Consider the following 23,595-nt stretch of genomic DNA (forward strand, 5'->3'; position numbering starts at 1 on the left):
TTACTACACTTACACAGCAATGGCACTAGCTCTTGCAGACAAAACCCATATGAACTTTTAGAGTATGGCAAACATCTCATGATTTGTTACAAGGGTGATGTGCCAAAAAAAAAAATTGAACCTTCAAAATCTTGATACACTTCAAGTAGAAATTGTATAAGATCATGTATTACAAAAATTTTGTGCAATGTCATCCACTCAGAGTATCTTTCTCCACTTGTGGTTCACATACACTATTGTCTCTCTCCACCTTCGTGGACCTTCACGAGCACCGGAGTTGTTGTATGCCATTGATCTTTTAACTTTTTGTTGTTGTAAATGTCTGATGGCTTGTATTGTTGCTGAAGAGGCCAAGACTTCTTTTGCCTGCATTCGATGAATGATTCTAGGATAGAACCATTCAAATAGTTCTCTCAAACTGTTAGCCTTGATTTGAGAGCCACCATGTCGTGTGTGCCTGAAATAAGCATTTCTCGCCATGTAATGAGACTTTTCCATCCTTTGGGTATTCCATATTTCCGGGTTCCCATACTTTTGTATAAAATATGGTAAATGATTGAAAATGATGTGCTGGATATGAAAACAGATTACTTAGAATGTTTTACACTCACATAGTTACACATAAAAGAGAATCAAATACACAATAATACCATGTAGTGAGTAATCCGGGTGTTTGTCCATGCTGTCTTGAATGATTTTTTGAGAAGGTTGAGATTCTCCTTGAACTTGTTCAAATCACCTTGTGAACAATCATCTTTGTCGCACATCAAGAATAGGATGTCTATTGATCGCCAAACCTCAGCCTTCGCGTTACGAGTAGTTGGTTCTTGATCTTTGACTGCAATATGTACCTTTTTTCAGCTTTGATAATCTACCTTGCTAACATAAGATGCGTTATATATTTTTCCATGTTTTGTTAGCTTCGAATCTCATATTCCTTGGGGTTTAGATAAAAACCTCTGTGCCTTCACCCCACCGATGGATGGTTTGCATAGGACATCCTTCTCAGCAGTTGATCTCTTTTCATCCCGCTGGATTTTCACATTGCCACCATGAATCCCCATATCCAGCAATTCTAAGCATTGCAGGGCCACTTGTCGCTCGGCTGAGTTCTTGATTTTCCAAGCAAACCTGATATATAAGTAGACCAATTTCTCCACAATTCTACAAAGGGCATGCATTGTACAGATGTGGACATTCACAAGTGGTATTTTCAAAACCGGTCGAAAAGCAGGGTCCTCAATGTGACGTGTTGGAGATTTTCTCCACCACTTTGGGTCCATGACCTTTGCAGGCTCTATGCAGAACAAACACGGCGACTTTGCCATTGCACCCATTCCACAATTATACATGCACTTTAATGTTTTGAGGTCACCTGCAAGATGCCACTAAACTTGAAAGTCTCCCCTTCCATCTAGATGTAGTACCTCTCCCTGGTTAGTCTATCGATCAATCACCTCTGGAACATTAGTTTGATGGAACACCCAATATAGAATCTCATGATCTTCTTTATTTACTTGCAACACAAAATAAATGAGACTGAAGTAGATGTGAACATTTGAGCTTACCTGAGAATCTCACTTACCTCAAACGCACCAAGCCACCATATGTTAGATTCTGATTGAACACTAAAATACAAAGGATCATCATCGGGACACTTTGAGAGGTCTCTATTCATTAAAGTAATAGTAACACGCTCTAGCTTTTTCTCTTTAACAAGCTCACACTCATCCAGTTTTAACACAAAATGTATACCCCTCGTAACAAGCTCACACTCATCTAGTTTTAACACAAAATGTAATACCCCTCGTGACTCTTCAAATGTGATGTTGTAAAACTCCACCATTCTCTTCTGCAACATCTGCAGGTCCATAAAAATATTATTGAACTCATCATATGCCATGTTTGCTCCATGGCCACTATAAGTTGCTTTAATATGAACGGGTTGTCCAAGATATTCTCCCTGTGCGTCGTTAAGCTGAAGCCTCTCTTTCCAAACACTTGAGGCTGATGGTAAAAGTTTGGATTTTATACCCTTCTTAACAAAGATGGATGAGACAGATTTTTGTATAGCCGAATAACCTCTTTTGCTTACACCAAGTGAATCAAGTGTGCCTTGTATCTCTTTTGCTGACACTGAGTTCTCTGAAATAAAATGGTCCACTACATTTCTTTGTAGGAACTTAAACTTCTTGTCGTGTACTATATGTGCTGCAAGGCTTCTACTTATAAGTGTCTTCAATCTCTTTCCTATATTGGCTTTGGGGTCAATGTTTTCCTTGTCAGGATATATTGAATCTCTATATGAAGACAATGCATAAATAAATAATAGAAAATTTACTTCACTAACACTATTTAGGCACATGAAACAATGCATAACAAGAAAAAACAGAAAAATTACTTAACTAAGACAATTTAGCCAACCAAGAAGCATCACCTTAATGCTTGGATTCTTTTCTTGAGACCTCCGGATGCAACCTGCAATGTTTCAAGATTGCGCAATTTCTTCTTTCGGATACGACCACCCAAGATGGTGTCCTTCATGTGACAACTTCGTACCTTTCCTTTCAGTTCCTGTACCTCTGTTTTGTGTTGCAAAATGGTAACCTGATCTGTAGAATGTAAATGTGAAAGACGAACAATCTCACATTGTTGAGCTTGGAGAATGCCCTTATAAGTTTCAGCTTCCCTTGTAAGAGATTTACAATAACCCAGAAGGCCCTTTTCTCCATCACCAGCAAAGGTCAATAAGCTTGTAGGATTGACAAATGATGGAGATGAATTAGTCATTGGATTCTTAGGATAGAGAGAGCCTCTCGTCTAGATATCTATGTGTTTAGCTCCTTGAGCTCTGAGCGTGTCTATGGATGCGGGAGGTATATGTGTGTTTGCTTTACTAAGCTTTATCAATGGTTGGTACTCATTGCCCAAATCAATGTGAAGGTGATATTTGGCTCGTTTCTGCATAACATTTGTGCCATTAGCCAAATGTGCAGGTTTAATGGAAAGTGAATAGGCGAAGGCGCACCCGCCTTTGTCCCTCCATGTTGACGAGGTTCATTCAATGCAAATGAAAAGAAGATTATTCCTCAATCATTATGAACGAATTTTTATAAGAGTAAAGAATCTACTTAAAGTACACTTTTTGAACTTTTACCATGAAAGACCCACCTCTTTTATTCGCCATATTTTCTAGAGAGAGTGTGAAAAATACATTTTCTTAAAAGGCCCTCCAAATGACCTCCGAAATTTCCTAATGGCACTTTAAGCATAGTACCATCTAGTTCACATAATTGATATGTCGCATTATCAAAAACATGTTGCACCACATATGGTCCAAACCACCGTTTTAACCATTTTTCCCATACCAGAGTATTGGTTATCCAAGCTACTGTCATAGACAAGTACCCAATCACCATCTTTGATACCATGTGGTCGTAATCTATGCTTTCCATCAAATGCTACCTTGTTCTTCAATCTTGCCTCCTTAAGCTTCTCTTAGCCTGCTCAATATCCTCTTGACGCCTCTCAAGTTGCCGAATACGTAGAGCAAGAAAGTCTTCAGTAGACATACCTTCTTCCCATGGCATTATGGTCCAAGTTGTAACTACTTCCTTTGTAGGCATAATGCGTTTTTTCCCTTGCATCAATTTGAACGGCATAAATCCTATAGCTGAACTGTGTGTAGTGCGATGAGCCCATAAAGCAAATGGCAAGAGTTTAGGCCAATCACCAATATTTCCTTCACACGCCTTTGCTAAAGCTTTGATAATAGACGGATGTCCTCTTTCAATCTTCTCATTACCTTCTGAATTATATGCTATGGTGAGGGCGAGTTTACTGCCCATACGAGCAAAAAGCTCTCGAGCTTCATCTGCATCCAGCTCTCCTCTATCTGCAGTAATTCTGCCAACACACCCATACCTAGAGATAACCTCTTCAAGCAAGAACTTGCATACTGAACTAGTAGCTTTGGTACACAAAGCTCTGCCTTCCACCTGATTAGTAAGATCTTCCCCAGCAAGAACAATATATCTCATCTACCACACTCCTACTGGCATTGTAATAAGGTCCAACACCCACTTATAGTGCATAGCGGATAGGTGGGATGCAACCCATCTCTATGTCTCACATTAAAGTACTGTTGATATATTAAGCATGATTCCACAAATTGAACCACATCTTTGTACATACCTCTCCACCAATATCGGTCTTTAATTTTGACAAAGGTTGCCCAGGCTCCTCTGTGTCGAGCCCATAGACTTTCATGAAACTCTTTAATCACCTGTTGTTGGGTTGCTTTGTCGCAAATAATTTGTTGTGGTACCCTCCTAGGCGCTTCGGTTGCTTCCATAAATGTCCCTCTTTTAGGAAAAAGCCATTCTTCGTGATCTTCTTGAATTCTTGATCACTCCATCCTTCTTCTCTAGTGAGAGTACTTAGGTAGCGGCCAATCATAAGCCACTCTCCATCATAAAACTCTTCAGAAAAGACTTCAAAAACATGAGCAATACTACCACAATTGGCATGTAGATAAGAAGACGTGTAGAACTTCAAGCCAACATCATCACTTGTGGTCAACATCTCTTTTTCATCTTCAAACCTGGCTCTTGATAACATATGTCCAACAGGGTTATCTCTACCGAGTTAATATAGGCTATCCATCGTAGCATGGCAATGTCCGGAGTAGAGCAGTTTGCAATCATCCCTATCAGTGGAAAGCAATCTGTCTCTACCACAATGAAAGCTCCAAAAAAGTATTCCTTATCGGTCCTTAGAGCAATAGCACCGCCCCAAATCTCCCTCTTAACCTATGGATATCCTCGTTGAGGAGCATTGAGCACCTTGGCTCCAAATCTCATTGCATACCTGTGTCCTTCAGCATCATCTTGACCTATAGCCCATCCAATACGTGTCGGGCTAGTGTTAACTGTTAAAATAATTGGCATGTCGCATTTATAATCAACTTTCCTCAAGGTCGGAGCCTCAAGAAGCATCTTCTTTAATTTCTTAATAGCTTGTGTGTGAACTTCTTCCCAAACAAACCTTTTACCTTTTTGTAGCAATTGATACAGCACCTCTGCAACATAAGCAAAGTGTGGCAGCCAAATACGATAGAACACACATGCACCTAAGAATCGATGAACCTCAGTAACTGAAGAACATGTATCCTTCATCTTTTGGATTGCTTTGACTTTTGCTAGACTTGGCCTTCTTCCTTCAGAACTACACGTGTCCCACAATTAAGACCTCCTTAGCTCCAAAAGTCAATTTTTGACCTGAAAGTGTTAAGTTAACTTCTTCAAGCCTTGATAAATAGCATCACAGTCAACAATATGTCGAGCAAAAAACTCTCGGCACCCCCTCTGGTCTTTTGCTTCATCTTTTGAGACTTCTTTACATCCCTTAATTGGTAGATCATTAATGAAAGGCATAGTAACATGTGGGATAAAGTCCCTTAATACCTTATTCATGCCGTTCATCATATGAGCTACTGAATTAGTAGCACCCTGTGGTAGAGTGCACATCCTTACCAAACCAAAAGGAGTACGCATTGTAGTAAGATCCCTGCTCTCCAAAGCTAGCTGGAATTGATCATATCCTAAATAAAGATCACCCATGGAATAAATAGATCTACCTGCAATGGCCTCAGCAAATTCATCCACAATTGGGCCAGTAACCACATTGCGGATTGTTACGTTGTTAACCGGTTGCATATCTTGAATGACTGGAATTGATCATATCCTGAATAAAGATCACCCATGGAGTAAATATATCTACCTACAAAGGCCTCAGCAAATTCATCCACAATTGGGCCAATACCCACATTGCGGATTGTTACCTTGTTAACCGGTTGCATATCCTGAATGAATCTTAATGTACCATTTTACTTCAGAACAGTAAACCATCGATTAGAATACGGAGCACATGACGGCTCCAAAATTCCCATTTGAATCTTTTCATTAAGGAAATTGATGAGCTTTGGCAAGTGAGCTTTAGGAACTGGAATAGGATGCAAGCTCCATGGCATGTGTGGAACAATGAAAATAGCCATTGGTGAAACAACACTCGGATCCACACACCCTATCTCACTTGGCTCAAAAGCGAAAGCTTTACCATGTTCTTCGCGCATACCTTGAAAAAAATTGATCTCCTCTTCATTGAGGAAACCGTCTTCTCCAACCTTCAGCTGATGTAGTGTCTCCTTAGTAAACTTATGCCCTATGTTCTTTGGATATCTGAGTATAGGTTGTCAAGAAGCCTTTTTTATCATCCCATCACTTCCTTCTGGCAGCGGTGTAGCCACTGGCCTCACTTTCTTTGCAGCAGTCTTGTATTTTGTCTCTACCAGTGCTTCAACAGTTTCACCTGAATCATCTTCAATATGCATAAGGGCTTCATATATACTTAACTCATCATACATGTCCATTGAACGGACCTTGACCACTTGAGTTTCGCTTTGTAACCTGTTTTGCCTGATCTTTTCAAGCTCTGACATAGTATCTACATAAGATACCTCTTCAAAGACTACTGAAATCACATCATCGGATTCAAGCACATCACAACCCTGCAATTCACTTTGGATACCTGAAACATACTGTTTTTTCCACTTTGGCAAATCATTAATTTTTTTGAAAGAGACTGAACCTTCAGATGTTAACCCCAAAAACCCCAAAGAGAAAGCTTCTCTTTGCGAGAACTTCTCCTCACTTGTACCACCATAGTCCTGCTTTATAATGGCATTCCAAGAAAATCCTGTGTAAACCTGTGTTCTCTAAACTCCTTGTGTATCTACGGCATTGGATGATCACGTAGACTGTCCTTATTCTTGGCATGGTCAACACATACAGTCAAGAATTGTGATGCTTTCTTACCATCACGGCTTCAAACCCTGGCATAGGCCGAGCTATCATCCAACACTTTGGTTTCCATTCGCACAGCAGTAATGTATGGTTGCCCTAGAATTTAAGGATAAGAGGAATTCTCCTGTATAAAGAAGTTTTGCTCATCACAGACATCCCCTACAGTTACCTTAGCATTGGCACATGCACCATAAAGGTCGCGTGTAAGCATATTGGTAGCTCGAATCCACCAACCATGGTCCACATCAATAGGCCATTTCCCCTTTTTGTGCAAGCTTTTATCCATCAAATTGATCTTCGATCCATGATCTATGAGTGCTAAGACCGGTTCTTTGATGTCGCCAAGCTTTACAACAGTTTCGGTTGTTGCTCTTGCGCAATGAGTCCTTGAAAAGTGACTCCTTGGTATGCTTTCACTATCTTCATCTTCATTGAAATGAACATGCCTTACCTCATGTACGGTTGGATTTGACACCACCACAGACCTCGACTCTTCTTCTTCTTCAAGATTCGCCAAATACTCTTCATAGTCGTCTGGAATTGCTTCAATGTGGCATACCGCCTAGCTCTTCATTGACTCCGGCTCCTATTCACTTGGTATTTGCCACTTACTTTTGATGATATCTATTATCTCCTCATGAAACTCCCGTTTGGCAATGCCCAATATATCACCCAATGTGAGCTCCACCTTGCTATTTAGAATTCGATCTTTAAAGACTTTCTTTAAATTTGTAGCTAATTCAATGTCAGACTTGAGCTTATAAGAGGGTCCCCTGCGTTTACCTTGCTTTTTGTCCTTAAGTACCTCCTCCATCACCACTTCAGGAGCGGGCTTAAGGGCAGGACTTTCTTCTTTGTTGCTGTTGAACCTCGTTGTCCTTTTCGATGTCCCAGGAGCTTTTTCATCTCTTTTCCTCTTTTCCTCCACCATAGCCTCATTAGCTTGAGACTTCTCAATGAATGCATACACCGAGAGGGAATCCACTGGATCAGTCCACCCTGTGGTTTCTCGAATTGAATTCCCTACTTGCCGTAGCTTTCCATAAGTTACTTGTCTAGTTTCTGTTGTCTTCAAAGCATAAGGCCATAATTGACCCTTAGTACCTGCACCATCTTCATCACCCTTCCCATAGACTTGCAGCCCATATGTAGCTGCCTCCACAAGAGCAACATTATGTTGAATTTCTTCAACTATCTTCTTCATGCCGCCCCTACCGAAGTTCAGGCGGAGCATCTCACCTGTTGCCCTAAGGTGTATCTTCTTGTCCTTCCAGAACACCACGCTCCTTTTATATGCTTCTTCAAAATCATCACATTCTTTAACCTTCTTGTGGTCTTCACTATCACACCACATGCATCGGTCCCAGCCTTTGCATGGTGGCTGCTGTCTAGGCTCAAATGTAGACCCCTTTGTAGCTATTCCATCAAATTTAATAGTTTTAAAATTCAAATTCAATTCTTGAATACCTTTTACCAATTTGTCAACAACTGGCTCCTCCACTCTGGGTATTGCCGAGGTTGTTTTCTCTTTAGGTTCCTCCTCCGCAACATCCATGATGTCAGCCACGATCAACTTATCGACTCTCATTTGTCATTTCACGATCATGTTGACTGCTTCGGTGACTACCTTCCAGTTGGATGTTAAGCCTAATTCTCCAGTTGGATCCTCTAGCAACTGCATTAAACTCTTCTGAAGTCGAGGATCAATAGCTTGAATGAACAGCTCAACCTTCTGTCCCTCATTGAACATTGCTCTGTCGAGGATAGTTGCTTGAATTTCTTCTCAAATTCCCGGAATAACTCTTGTGCTGACAGATTTTTGTTCTTCTTCTGCACCCATTTCATGAAACTTTGTCTGGTTACTCTTTGCGAATCCTCTAGGAAGTATTCCTCCTGAAGCCCCTTCTTGATATCTTGCCGCTTCGGGCCTTGAAGCACCTGAATCTCTCTAATTCGACTCCTAAGTTCCGGCTCCATAATCAAATGGAACCCTTCAACTACATTATGATCATCAATGCCATTCTCTTCCATTGTCTGTTCATAGATATTGCAAAATTTGCTAATATCCCGGCCTTCAAATCAATGCAATTTCTCGATAACTGTGTGCCGAGCTTTACGGATCCTCTCTTGCAAATTGTACTGCTATTGGGCAACCTGCTACTGTTGCATGTAAGCAGCAAACTACTGCATCATTTTCTGCATGGCAGCCTCTTGCGGTGTCGACGTCCTTCTTCACCACACTGCTCACCCCGGCTCATTTCGTGTCGGGTTCACCAAGAATGTCAAGGGATAATTGTGCGAAAGGTGAATCGGGAAGGCACCGGGCCCCTTGCTATGAGAGGTGCGGGAAAAAAAGATGTAGCAGATGCAATTACAAACAGCAGTATTCAAAACAAACAGTTCACCTAATTCAAGCTAATTGACAGAATCCATGATTAATAAATCACTATGGAGGCTTAAATGCTCTTTACAAGAAGAAACCTCCCTTAAACCAGGTGCTTAAATAAGAAAATGATGAAACTCTGCTTACTCTGCCTTCTGCTCCTCAATTTGAGTGGTTAATAGGCTTCGAGCAGGTTTAGGATGGCTAATGGAAGTTAAGCTTGAGGATTTTGGTGGTTAATAAACTCTTAACCTTGGTAGTCCCGGCTCAGAGGGCTTTTGCTTCTGAGCTTCGGAATCGAAGCTTAGCTTAGAGTGGGTTAAGAGATATTAAAGAGAGCTTACGAGGTTCTTAATGAGGGCTTAGGAGTTTTGAGAGGTTTAATATGGCTTGAGGGAAAAATTAGGAGATTAACGATCTTAAGAGCTTGATTATGTGAGCTTAAGAGATTACGAGGAGATAAAGAATTTAAGAGCTTGGAAGTTTTTTTCTAAAAAAATTGAGGGCCTTGGAGCTATCACAAGGGGGAGTCACTCATGCTCACACGTGGCCGCCTGATAAACCCGTATGCGGAGAGGAGGTAGAAGAGTGCGCCCTGCATGGACTGGGGCGAGTTACCCTCATTAGCATCACAAGGTGAAGCTAGGCCTTGGAGCTCTCGTGGAGTTGGCTATGGCTTGGACCCCGGAGGGTGCTGTGTCGGCGCTGCTGGCACTGCGGGGTGGAAATGGGCCAGTTTTGGCGAGTGGGGCGACGGCGCAGGTGGAGCGCCCGCGGCGGAGAAAGGTGCAATGGCGCCCGTGGTTCTGGTTGATGATGTGGTAGGGGCAATTCCCACGGACCCATGGGGCCCCAAAATTTTCAGGAGAAGGGAGGGGGCAATAGCAACATCGCTATTGCCTCCCCCCCTCAGGTAAGAGAAAGGTCCCACAGTGCGGATATCAAGCATAGAGCCAGAGAAAGGGAGAGAGAGAGATGAAGAGAGTTCGAGGGCGGCAGACGCCATGTGAGTAGGGCCAAATGGGCCAAATCAAAGGTTGTCCGGGCAGAGGCAAGACCAAGTGAGCCAAAGAGCAAAAGGGGCCAAGGAGGAGTCGGATGTGGATAGAGGGAGAGAGTCAAAGTCAAAATTGAGCACCATAAGGTGAGTCTAAAGAGGGTAAAAAATGAAAGGTAGAAAATAAAAAATAAAAAGCTAGGGGGCAATAGAGACATCGCTAATGCCCCCCTCCCAAGTGCAAAGAGTGAAGAAGAGAGAGGTAGAACAAGGCGGTGCCCCCCTTCCCAAAAGATACCAATTCAAGATGCCAAGGGGCCCATTAACTTTAGGTTGGTAATGAGACACTTTTATGTCCTGGGACACTTTTATGTCGTGTTAAGTGACCATTTTCCTTGAATTATGTCAAGAGTTTCAAAATGAATTTTGAGGTGCTATCTGTCTAGAAAGTTGTCTCGTGACCTGAAAAAAACTTGCCATTTTTTTGGAATATGAATTCCATCTTTAACCTTGTCCTTGCACAACATTTCACAACTTTTTGCAACTATACCACTCTAGAATTCATGTTTGTGAGGTCTATAATGCTAGAGAACTATCTTTAGTAGTCCTCAACATGTCCTGATGCTTCTAGGGAGAAATAAATGTTAAAGTTGTAAGTTATGACCAAATTACAAAAATTGTCAAATCCTGTTTTTTAGCCAATTTTAGCTCTTCTATGATTTTTTTGGTGGCTTTCATGATATCCAAATGTAGTTTTGATTTTCTATGTTTCATATTGTAACATAAAGCTAATAGTCTTTGAGTTTTGGGGCACCTAATACCCTATTTTGCATAGTAGACAACGATGGTTGATTTTTTCAATTATAGAAGAAAACGAAACATTCTAGTTTATCAAGTATAGCTTTTTCAATATTGTTACTTTCTTGTGACAACTACATGCATTTTGTAGGTAGTAACCATATTTAGTCATAAGGATCAAATTTGGCTAGATATTGAATAGTTTCTATGGGATTCTACAACTCATAATGTTGAACCCAGGTTTTTCATGTTTGCTATATTTAACACTTCATCTTTGTCCCCAAGATTCCCCTTGGTAAGAGATGTATTATTCTTTTGACATGCTCCATGGCTCCTTATGAACTTAGAGGACAATAGGGAACTAAAAAAACATGCATATATTATTTGTATTGAGCGTGGCTATAGAAACTTTGATGATAGGTTTGCAGAATGGTAAAAATTCAATTTTTTTGTACCTATTTCTTTTGGCAAAACAAAAAATAGTGAGTGAGAAGCAATCATATGTTCTGATCACCAACCTATTGAAGTTAACTAGGGAATTTATCTCACGTCCTACAAAAATACCTAATCTTATTTTTATGCAACAAAACGTAAGAAATGACTGTTTTGATGAAAATGTACTGGTCCATCAACTTTGGAGGCTTGGTGTGACCAAAAGATGAGAAACTTTAGAAGTTTCTTATTTTTTCCATGTGTAGTAGGCCTTGAACTATAACCTCATGAAAGGATTTTACAAAATGAGTGGATCTACTATGGTTTTGGAGGTTTTTTCAAAACCCTGAAAGGACACTTTTATGTCCTGTTAGGTTACCAACCTAGTGTTAAATTGTAAATTCCCAAATTACAGGCCCCCCTTATTGTAAAGAATGAGGATGCAAGAGAGCTACACAAGACAAGCACAAAGCACACAGAGATGGAAAGATTCTTCTTCTTCTTCACAGAAAATAGAGTACAAAATGACTAAGTGCTAAAGCTGAAAAGTAGCACATATGTACATGCGGTCACTAAGTGTGAACTCGCTAGAAGCGTACTAGGCTAGCACTATAAGTGTAGTCTAGCTGTAGAATCACTGGCAGAGATCCTCCGTGTCGGTCACCTAACGCACCAGTGAGTAAATGCCGTAAGCGGCCAAGACCTGTAGTGGATGACAGCTCAAGGTATAGAGCTCGACATCTCAACACTCCCCCTCGAGCTCTGCATGTCGCAGAGTCCAAGCATAGTCCGGAAACGTTGAAGCTTCTCAGCTCCGAGGGCCTTGGTAAAGATATCCGCTATCTGCTCTTCTGTGCTGACGTAGACCAAGTCGATGTCGCCCGCCAACACTCGCTCTCGAACGTAGTGGTAATGGACCTCTATGTGTTTGGTCCTGGCATGGAACACTGGGTTCCTAGCCAACTGGATGCTGCTAAGGTTGTCACAATGAATGACAATCTGCTGGTCCACCTGCACTCCCAAGTCCTCAAGTAATGTGCATAGCCAAGCTACCTCGCACGCCGCAACTGCTGCACCTCTGTACTCGGCCTATGTGCTCGATAAAGCAACTGTAGGCTGCTTTTTGCTGCTCCAAGTAACAGCAGCACTCCCAAAAGAGAACATGAAGCCACTCGTAGATCTCCTATCAACAATGCTACCTGCCCAATCTGCATTTGTATACCCATACAATGCTAATGGTGCATCTGCTGCATAGAACAATGCGTAGTCAAGAGTACCTTGCACATACCTAAGTGTGCATCGTACTCCATCCAAATGTGGCTTCCTCGGAAGCTGCATGAACTAACTCTCCAAGCCTACTGTGTAGCTCAAGTCTAGCCTCGTGATAGTCAAGTAGATTAGACTACCCACAATCTTCCTGTACATGTTGACATCCTCAACAACATCACCCTTCTCTTCACTCAGCTTTGCATTCACATCCAAGGGAATAGAAATTGGCTTACAATCAGCCATACCATACTTTGACAACATGTCCAAAGCATATTGTCTTTGTGACAGCCATACACCCTCTGGAGTCCTGATCACCTCAATGCCAAGAAAGTAGCGCAACTCGCCTAAATCTTTCATTTCAAACTCCTGTTTGAGAAGACCCTTTGTGCGCTCCTTGCAGCACTGTCGAAGCAAGGGACTTGCCAATACACCGTGTGCAAGCCACAAACGGCTCCAAGCACACAACAAGCCTAAACTAGCAAGCTCAAGAGAACAAAGGGTGTGTCACTCACCGCTCTACGTTCGCCTTCGTGGTGGATTCCTCGCCGCGATGAAGAAGAAGCTGCAGTCGTGCCGCGCTCAACCGCTTCGCCGCCGTCGTGCCTTCGTAATGCTCGATCGCACACACACTCTCCCTCTCTCTCTCTCTCTCTCTCACACACACACACACACACACACAAGGAGGTGAAGAAGAAGAAGAAGATGGAGATGGAGATGGAGCAAGAGCAATCTTCTATTGCACAAATGAGAGAATGAGTAAAAATTAGGTTTAGTTGTCTTTTATAGGAGCTCACCCCATTCACACTCGGGCGCCCATGCTTAACCAACTAATCCCTTGAATGTCCAAGTTAAAGTGCGCCTCTCATTGGCGATCACTCTTACCCTTTTCCTATTGGTCCGACAAGCCCGGTACCTGACTCTAAATAATACAACGTTTATAGATCATAGGGTGTCCGTGTGCCGTGAGGGTTATCATGCCCCCCTTCCTGATGTAGATTCCGTCCTCGGAAGCTATTAAGTTGAAGCTGGGTCGTCGAAGTGGAAGAGCATTTGAGATGAATGTCCTTAGCCTTCTTCAGTCACTGCAAAATCAAACAACATTGGCACAGTAATTGCATTCTCTTAAAAAGCATATGCAGTTTTAGGTAGACAAATTGATTGGTCAAAGAATTTCAAACAATTTGGTAGCAATGAACATTAAATTGCAATGTAATCAAATGCATAAACAGATGTAAAGGTAGAAAATTAAACAAGTCTGGGGTCGCTAATTTGACGGTCAAAAGGCACTAGAGATCGAATATTAATACCATGGGTAAGCTTCTTAATTTTCAGTGGTCAATTAAGTTGTTTAATCGCGAGAGCCAAGTATTGATGTTCGAGGGCTGACTAGAGGCTATATCTAGAAAACCTTGTAGTTAAGCTACCATAAAAGGAATTTCTCATGAAATCATCGCCTGACTGATTACTTTTTCTTTGACCCCCCAAAGTCTTTTCACATTGATTCAATTATGATGTGTGTGCTTATTTTGTATGCCTTGGGTTTTTTGCTTTTCAAGGAAAAGCGCCCACACTGGGAACCTCTAGGGCTCTAGTACCATAGGCAATACATGTGAGTGAAGTACCAAATCAAGCTGAGATTTCTCTTCCAGCTTAAAATTTTACATTGTGGCACTTTGATTTTTTGTTTGTTCATTTTCAGCATTTTAATTTTGTAACTTTGGGGGGTCATATAACACTGATACACTCCCCAGGCTCATCACATTAGTAAACTCCCTTTATAATACTTAAGCTAAAGGTCAATAGGGTTAAGCCCACTAGAAAGCCCTAGTACATTTCATACAATGCTGCCTAAATCGGATTAAGAACCTAAGTAACCATTGCTTATTAGGAAGGCATTCCCCATGGTATTAAGAGAAGATTTCTAATATCTAGCTTGGTCAAACTAGCTTAGTCGGACTGCTTGATTTTTAAACCTAGACAACTGATTATGACAAAACATTACATTGAATTAAATGTTTGATACTAAGCAAATGCGCTGAGTATTATGCTACCAATCACAATCAAAGCAGACAAACATGGATGCAAAAAGATAAGGGCAATGCTAATGGACAAGAAACACCTGTTTGTGTTGATGGTCGCGCTTGATCTGAAGGTTCCATGAAGGTCCAAATCCTAACCACAGCAACACGTTCCTGTACACACTATGAAACACAAACAATACCTCTAGGAGGCACATCAGTGGGAAAAGAGAACTTCTAAAAAACAAACTCAAAACACAATCTAGACCCCTAACCTACCTATCTGTCACCCCTTTTAGAATCAAGGAAAGAGGATATTAGATAAACCGGGTGGCCACCCTAAGGCTAGGCCTCTATCCTCATCATCTAGATAAATAAAATCGTTGTCCGTGAGGCCATAGTCTTCCTCGGTCTCTATTAGTTCCTCTTCATCATCCTCTTGTGCAAGCATGCTAATCAAGAACCTCGTGATGCGTGGATACTCATCTTGTGCAAAAGAATAAGCATGTGCCATTGGAGACACATTCGCTACTGGGTAGGGATCACTAGTTAGCCATAGACGTATCAGCCATTCTAACTCCTCAAAATTTCTCTCACATGCAAGGCTCTCTATCAAATCCCATTCGCAAGAAAGTATAGGGTAGCATACGTAGAACACTTGTTGAAAAGACAAGGGGTTCCTTTCATCAAAAATAGAAGTGCATGCCTCTGGTGAAGTAGCCATTTCTGACAAGACAGATAGATTTGGTTAGGCCTTTAAAACATAAGAGTTGTTTTTGTGTGTTGCTTGAATTGACACGGTGAATTTGGACTTATATGTAAGATCTGATAGGGTGCTCTCTCATTGCTAGGCGCTCTTGCTCTTTACTATTTTTGTTTTTTTGTGAGTATAAGGCTATATATATACATTCCCTAAGATCGGAGATTGAGAGGTCAGGGAAAAAGGTTGAGAGGGAAACAAATGAATGATGACTGTCAGCAAACACTCCCCCCTTCCTTGGGTAGATCATACTGTTTGAAATGAGCTTGTCACCCTTTGAAACCAATTGTTCCAGTTGGTAATAGGTGAGGATTTTTGCCAGTAGTTTTCTATTACCCTAGGTGCCTCATCAAGTTGCAAGGGTGGTAAGGTACTCTCCCAGGATCGAACTTGAAGTGGTTCATCAGGTGATTCTTGAACACTAGGAGGTGTGGATTCTTTTGTAGCTTCATGGAGGTCCACTACTATAGATGGAGGCTGTGTAGAATCTTTTACCTCTATGGATGTATTACATGATGAGCTAGAATCTTCATGGGACTCCCCCCTTCCTGAGCTAGGTGGAACAAATCGTTCTTTCTTTGGTACCCAAACTAGCTCGGGAGCGGGTGTATAGCATTCTGTGATTTTTTTCTTTCCACGATCATTGATTCGTTTTGGAGCTACGGGATTGGGCTCACTTGGGTCAGGTGATAGGTAAGAGCACAATCTACGTTTTGGCACCCAGATTTGATCATTTCCTTGATAGTAGCCTTGGGCTTCCAATAGTCGTTTAGGGATCCATCGCAACATTTTCTTACTTTTCTTGGAGCGAGTGGTACGTTTCTTACAAGGCTTCTGTTTTTTAGCACTAGCTATGGTCACTAAAGAAGCTTTAGGGACCCACTTGTATGTTTTCTTCGTTACATTAGGATGAGTCTTGTCGGAAGCGATATGCATTGCTTGTAGCATATTTAAGGGTACAAGCATTTCATACCCCTCAGGTATTACCCACGTCGTCCCCCTATTTACCCAAGTGTCTATGGTTGATGCTATGTGGACCCAGTCCACATTGTCCGACTCAGTCATCCCAGGTAGGATATCCATATAAGGAGAATCTTGGCCAATGTCTGTATCCTTCTTACAAGTGTAACAATATTGTAGTGGGGCCGAGTGAACTGTGGTGTCAGAGCGATGATCAATAATGGTTTTACTCCCTAAGGGGTGTACCTTACCAGTCACCAAATCCACTCTAAGGACAGAGTCTTGGAATTGCAAATAGACATGATTTTTAGACCAATCATGAACCATTTGTGCTTCCCTCATGAATGGTCGTCCTAAAATCATTTCATATGACATAAGGTGTTTAGAGAAATCCATTACAATGAACGTATGTCGTACCTTGTGTCCTAGAACTTTGATCTTAAGATCCTTGAGCATCCCCATAGGTTTGGCTATGGTACCATTTGCCATCTTTACCACAATGTTAGTAACACTGAGGCGGGGTTTTCCCATGGATTCCCAACAATCTTTTGTAACGATGCTAACTCCCGCACCACCATCAAGAATTCCCTTTATAGTTAATCCCTTGGTAGTGATGGGTAGGGTCGCATTAGACTCGTCGCCTTCAAAATACTGCCCTAATTCGTTAATGGGTACCTCGATCACAAACTCGTGTCCATCTATGTCAAGTGATTGCACATGATTTTCCTCATCAATCATAATCGAGTCAGGCCTATTTGGTTGCGCAAACTGCGGTAATCCCGTTCGTAGCTCTCCGTTAAGGAATGCTCGAAGTGCAAGGAATAACTCAGGATCTCCATACAGCTTTGCTATGATCGTGGTTCGGACCTCAGAAGACATGAAGTCCACTAGTTTGGCAACATTCATTGGCGTTTTGCAGGGTGTAGGTCCTTGACTAGGAACTGGTGAGGATGGAATCTCATATTCCTCAATGGGATCAGGTATTCCTTCGTTAAACATCCTTTCCAACAAGAAGGGTGTATGCTCACTTTCTGATGTCCCGTCCTCACTCCCTTCTTGGATGATACTAAATATGGCTAACGGTCTATGGTTCATGTGGGGTGGATGAACTTGCGTGGGAAACACTGTGTCATGAATTTTGACCTGCATGGGTTCTGGTTCTAGTTTCCTTTGAGTCTCCTCCACTAAACCTCTTAGATGTTTCACCTGCTCAATCTCGTCTACTGGGTTTGGGTACGTCCCAATCTTCTTTTTACGATTCTTTCCTTTTTGCCCCTGCGGTTTATCTTGGGGGTCTTGGATTGGATTTGGAAACACTTGTGTTTTCAGAGGCTCTTTATGATTTTCTCTTATTCGGTTTTCATTTGGTTCCATGTTACGGTTTTCTTTGTCGGTCTTTCCCTTTGTGGTATTGGTTCTAGTCTCCATTGTCTCGATTGAATCTAAATCATCCTCGAGGTCATTCATATACACGGGGTCATCTCCTGTTCCTATGTTTGTTTTGGAACTTGGCTTTGAATTTTCCGTATTCTGCGACTTCTTCCTTCGTGTCTTCTTTTTCTTTGCTTGAATAACTGACGTGGTATCTCTCTCTTCGAGGATATGGCCTGGCCCTTGAAGCATGGACCGTGTAATCGCATAAGCGGGTGCGACGGGTGGCATTGGCGATGTCACACTAGCAATTTCGACCAAATTCAGGGGTGTGATTTTAGGCGCATTTGGGTTATAGGGGCATTGGGAAATCAAGTGATCAAGTGATCTATGCCTCCTAGCCTGGGTGTTGATATTTTGACCTCTGGATGCGAGAGCAGCAGCTTGATAAACCGGCTTGACTTGCCCCCAACAATCTTCCATGTAGTATATAGGACACTCTTCCAATGTATCAAGTCCGTAGGCAATACTAGTGTCTATTTCCTCCTCACAACCATCTGCATAAGCATTTGATGGCTCGCAACCCACTTGGTTCATAGGGGCAACTCTTGGATGCGGGGGCTGCAGTCCTAGCACAGGAGGTGGTAGCGGTGTAGCTTGTACAACATTTTGAGGTCTAGGGACCATGTGTTGCGGTAGTTGCTCAACAGATGGAGTAGGCATCAATACAGGAGCTCGAGGCGCATCCGTCCAGGCTACAGGTGGTCTATTTGCCATCATACGTTTGATCATTAAACAATCCTTAGCTTGGTGACCATACCTACCACATGCGTTGCAAGTTCCATTAAATTTTACTCTAAACGTAGGGCACTCACTAGTGCTATGTGGACCTAAGCAAATGGAACACCATTGTTGCTCCCTTCTTGGATACATGTGACTATTTTGAGGGGGTCGATTATCCTTAAGAGACTCTTGGATTGCCTTGGTGAGGTCTGTCAAGAATGTCTCAAATACCTTTGGCTCATTGGCAATGGGCTTTGCAGTCATGGGTTCATACTCAATGGCTTGTGAGCTAGTGGATCTCGTGTCAGTAGACACCCTCATGCCTGCTATCATCAAGTTGTCCTCTAATTGGATTGCATTGGCAGTGACATCTTCCCAGGTTGTGATACCTCTAATCACTAGTCTATTATAGATTCCTTCATTCCTCAACCCTCGAATGAATCGATCAAGCAGTTGGTTATTGTTGAAGCGCTCATTTATAGGGCAACGAGAGTTTAAGTGCTTTAGACGACTAATGAAGTCCCTTACTGACTCTCCTTCCTTACGTTCGGCCTTCTGTAGCTGAGATGCTACACCCCAAAGCACACCTTCTCGTATGTACTCCTTTAGAAACAACCTTCGAAGGGTAGGGTAGATTGTTTTCTCGTCCACCCTTAGGGTCCTATACCAATCTCCAGCCTTCCCACTTAATGTCAAGCTTAAGGCATTGCACTTATGTAGTTCGTTGCGTTCCCCTAAGGAATCACATACTTGTTCAAACACTTTAATGTGTTTCCTAGCATCTTCGTCCCCATTGAATTTTTGCGTGAGTTTGGCAATTTGTACTGCCTTACTTCTAGGCTCTCTATCAGATGCGTGACGCATATTTTCCGCGATAGATCGACCTATGGTTTGAGCAAACGCTGCCAAGTCACCTATGTGAGGAGGCAGGGCCGGTGGAGGTACTCTTGGAATCATATGTGGGAGAGGGACGGGTGCCGGTCTTGGCATATGTGTGGATGATGCAGGATATGGAACATAACCGGGCATAGGTCCACTCGGATAAGGGCTAGGGAGCGGCACTCGAGGAGCATAAGCAAGTGGTACAATTGGAGGTGTGGGGACCATGTGTGCATAAGGGGCTAGAGGCACATATGGTCGAGGCCCCATATTAGGTACTACGACACTAGGTAGTGGCACTGCGCTAACCGTAGATGTCATCGGTACATTCTCTGTCAGGCTTATCCCTGGAGTGAGCACTGTGTTTTCCTTAATAGAGGGTTGAGCCAAGTTAGGGAAGCTAAAGTTTTCGCTCGGAGGCTCAGATTGCATAGAGACCCCAGGTGAAATGACGTAAGATGGGTCCATGGGACTCATTAGAGGAGTCTCCATTTGTGATAGAGTAGGCTGTTGAGCCTTGCTCGTATCCAGAAATCTCATGGGGCCAGTTGAGAGTATATTTACCCCTCGGTTTTGCCTTTCTGATTGAATAATGCCATGGATAACATTACAGATAATTTTCTGTTGATCTTCGATGCTCGTGGCACTAGAGGTGGATTGTACAATCTCTATCCATCCTACATGGTAGGCGTGGCCAGAGTGTAGATCCGTCAACACCTCAGTGTGGAGGTCGTATGTCCAATGATCATTAATGAACAATCCTTCTAGAGTCGACGTGTTAACGGTTTCTTGTGAGGTAGAAGCAATGTTGCTCCCCGTGGTTTTACTTGTCACCAACGGTACTCTAGAGGGAACTTCTGAAGGAGGCAGCTCAACAGGGCCTTCTTGGTAAGAAGTTGGCAGGATATCCACATGGACACTCTTTGGGGGTGTGGGGTCCACGTGCGATGTGAAAGGAGAGTCCACTTCCCCACCCCCTTCGTGTGCTTCATTTTCATCAGGTTCCGAGCGAGTAGCTCTACCTAATGTTTCCATGAAACGGCTAAACATACTAGTACTAGGCTGTGGAGCTTCGGGAGGTGCATGGCCTTCTCTCTCAGTGTTTTGGGTAGGGTATGCTTCCATGATTTCTGAGTCGGAGGAGGAATCACTAGCGGCTATTTTAGGGTCTTGGATGGTGCTACCTTGTGTCCCCGCAGAGGGTCTAGAGCTTATCGTGGATGGGTAATGGGTGTCCGTATGAACAGAGGCACTACCAATGTGATCGTGCTCTAACACTCGTCCAGAGCATAAGTGCATGTGCTTTTGATACCCTAAGGTGTCAAAAAGCTGCTCTAAGAGGCCTTGTGACTAGTTTTTAGCGTGTTTTTTGTTTGTTTTTTTGCTAGATTTTTTAGAGCGTGTCGTGGAATGGGCCGTGTGATAGCTCGAAATGAGCGTATCGGTCAGAGGGTCGTGCCGTGCTTTACAGCCCTCCGTTTGGTCACTCTATGCCCTCGGAATCCCTAAAACTGTCAATTTCCAGTAGGGAACTAGGCCCAAACTAGAAAGTCTAAGGGTGCAAGTGGGAAGAGAAAGGAGGAGAGTGGAGGACTTGTCCCACATGCTCTCATTCTCTCTCGAGGGAGTAAGGTATATATATAAGAGTGAGTCTAGTATATATCATAAAACTGAGGACTGAGACCTGGGCTTGGGCTTGGGCTTGGGCTTGGGGAAACGATCCCGATCTATCTTTTATACAAACCAACCCGTCCGTTTTAAGAGTCACGTTTTTTATTTTCGAAAAATTTCGCCGCCCGCTCAATCGCGTTTTTAATTTCCGGATTTTTTTTTTTCCCCAAAGAAATTAAATTTTTTTTTTTTTTAAATGCAGAAAATACAGAGATTGAAAACGCAGAAATTGAAAATGTAGAAATGCAGAAAATTGAAAAACGCAGAAATGCAGAAAATTGCAGAAATTGAAAATGCAGAAATGCAGAAAATTCAAAAAACGTAGAAATGCAAAAAATTGCAGAAATTGAAAACGCCGAACTTGAAAATGCAGAAATTGAAAAAACGCAGACAATATCAGAAATTGAAAATTGACAGCAAATGTAGAAAACGCAAAAAACAGAAATCTCCACACACTCCTTCACTGCTTTTCCTATGATAGAAATTGCACCACAAGGAAGCGTAAAGTGCTAACCGAGCTTAGTGTAGGGCATATCCCCGGCAGCGGCGCCAAAAATGTGCGCTCCTTGCCGCACTGTCGAAGCAAGGGACTTGTCAATACACCGTGTGCGAGCCACAAACGGCTCCAAGCACACAACAAGCCTAAACTAGCAAGCTCAAGAGAACAAAGGGTGTGTCACTCACCGCTCTACGCTCGCCTTCGTGGTGGATTCCTCGCCGCGATGAAGAAGAAGCTGCAGTCGTGCTGCGCTCAACCGCTTCGCCGCCGTCGTGCCTTCGTAATGCTCGATCGCACACACACTCTCCCTCTCTCTCTCTCTCTCTCACACACACACACACACACAAGGAGGTGAAGAAGAGGAAGAAGATGGAGATGGAGATGGAGCAAGAGCACTCTTCTATTGCACAAATGAGAGAATGAGTAAAAATTAGGTTTAGTTGGCTTTTATAGGAGCTCACCCCATTCACACTTGGGTGCCCATGCTTAACCAACTAATCCCTTGAATGTCCAAGTTAAAGTGCGCCTCTCATTGGCGATCACTCTTACCCTTTTCCTATTGGTCCGACAAGCCCGGTACCTGACTCTAAATAATACAACGTTTATAGATCATAGGGTGTCCGTGTGCCGTGCGGGTTAACACCCTTCACATGGTCAATCTCCATAGCATTGTCACCAACAATAATAAGGTCATCTACATATATGGTAATGACCACAATCCCCACATCACTCTCACGTACATAGAGTGAATGATCAGCATGAGCTCTCCTAAAACCAATACTGACAAAATACTTGGCAATCCTGTCATACCATGCTCTAGAGCCCTGCTTCAAACCATACAAATCTTTGAGAAGTCTACATACATAATCTGGGTAACCTGGATCGACATAACCAGGTGGCTGATCCATATACACTTCCTCTTTCAACTCACCATTCAAGAAGGCATTCTTTACATCCATTTGATGCATAATCCATCCTCTAGATGCAGCCACTGCTATGAAAGCTCTCACAGTCGTCATCTTTGCTACTGGAGCAAAGGTCTCCTCATAGTCTATGCCATACGTCTGTGCATAGCCCTTTGCGACCAGCCTTGCGTTGTGACGCTCAATGTTACCATCAGCCTTATGCTTGGTTTTATACACCCATTTACAGCCAATAGCTTTCTTGCCACTTGGCAATGGCACCAACTCCCATGTGTCGTTTGCTTCCAATGCAACCATCTCTTCATTCATTGCATCATCCCAATGCACATTTCCAACTGCATCCTCAAAACATGTGGGCTCCACATCCTGTATCACCTTAGCCATGTAGGCTTGGTGATGCGCTAGATACCCATCATAAGTCAATTTCTGAACTGGATTTCTGACTCGGTTAGATATGCACGGTCCTGGGTCACTCCTTTGCCCTCTAGCATCTTCTTGTACTTTCCTTACACCAGGTGTCCTGACCGCCGGAATTCCAAATTCCTCATCAAGACTTTGTTCAGAACCATCTGAATCCATGTTTACATGTGAAAAACCTGATGATGCATCAACCATAAGGGGAGGTTCATCAACCTTTTCCTTTCCTTTTTGTGATACATTCCCTGTACCTGTTGGTGGAGTAACCTGCATACGTAGTCTACCATTCCATGGCTTCTCAACAGAGCCACGAGAAGAGGACTCTTGTGGTCCACTCAAAACCTGTGACTGTGTCCTCACATTTTGTACAACCACATCATCTTTTACATCAGCCCCAATATTGCCATGTGCATTACTGTACCAGTTGCTCATCTCATCAAAGACTACATCTCTGCTCACTCGTAATTCTCGTGTAGTAGGATTGTAGCACCTGTACCCCTTTTGTTCAAGGGAATATCCCACAAGAATACATTTCTCTGCTTTAGGATCCAATTTCCTACACAACTCATCTG

General features: G+C 42.7%; 1 protein-coding gene across 1 annotated transcript; it reads right to left on the reverse strand.

The window, feature by feature from the left end:
- Positions 1–15,766: 15,766 nt before the first annotated feature.
- Positions 15,767–18,967, reverse strand: LOC147444493 (uncharacterized). The gene has a single exon (XM_086527870.1). The coding sequence runs from the start codon at positions 18,965–18,967 to the stop codon at positions 15,767–15,769; it is 3,201 nt and encodes a 1,066-aa protein (XP_086383996.1).
- Positions 18,968–23,595: the final 4,628 nt, after the last annotated feature.

Source organism: Adiantum capillus-veneris, chromosome 13, assembly GCF_014529385.1.
Source record: "Adiantum capillus-veneris isolate H3 chromosome 13, ASM1452938v2, whole genome shotgun sequence".
Lineage (NCBI taxonomy): Eukaryota > Viridiplantae > Streptophyta > Polypodiopsida > Polypodiales > Pteridaceae > Adiantum > Adiantum capillus-veneris.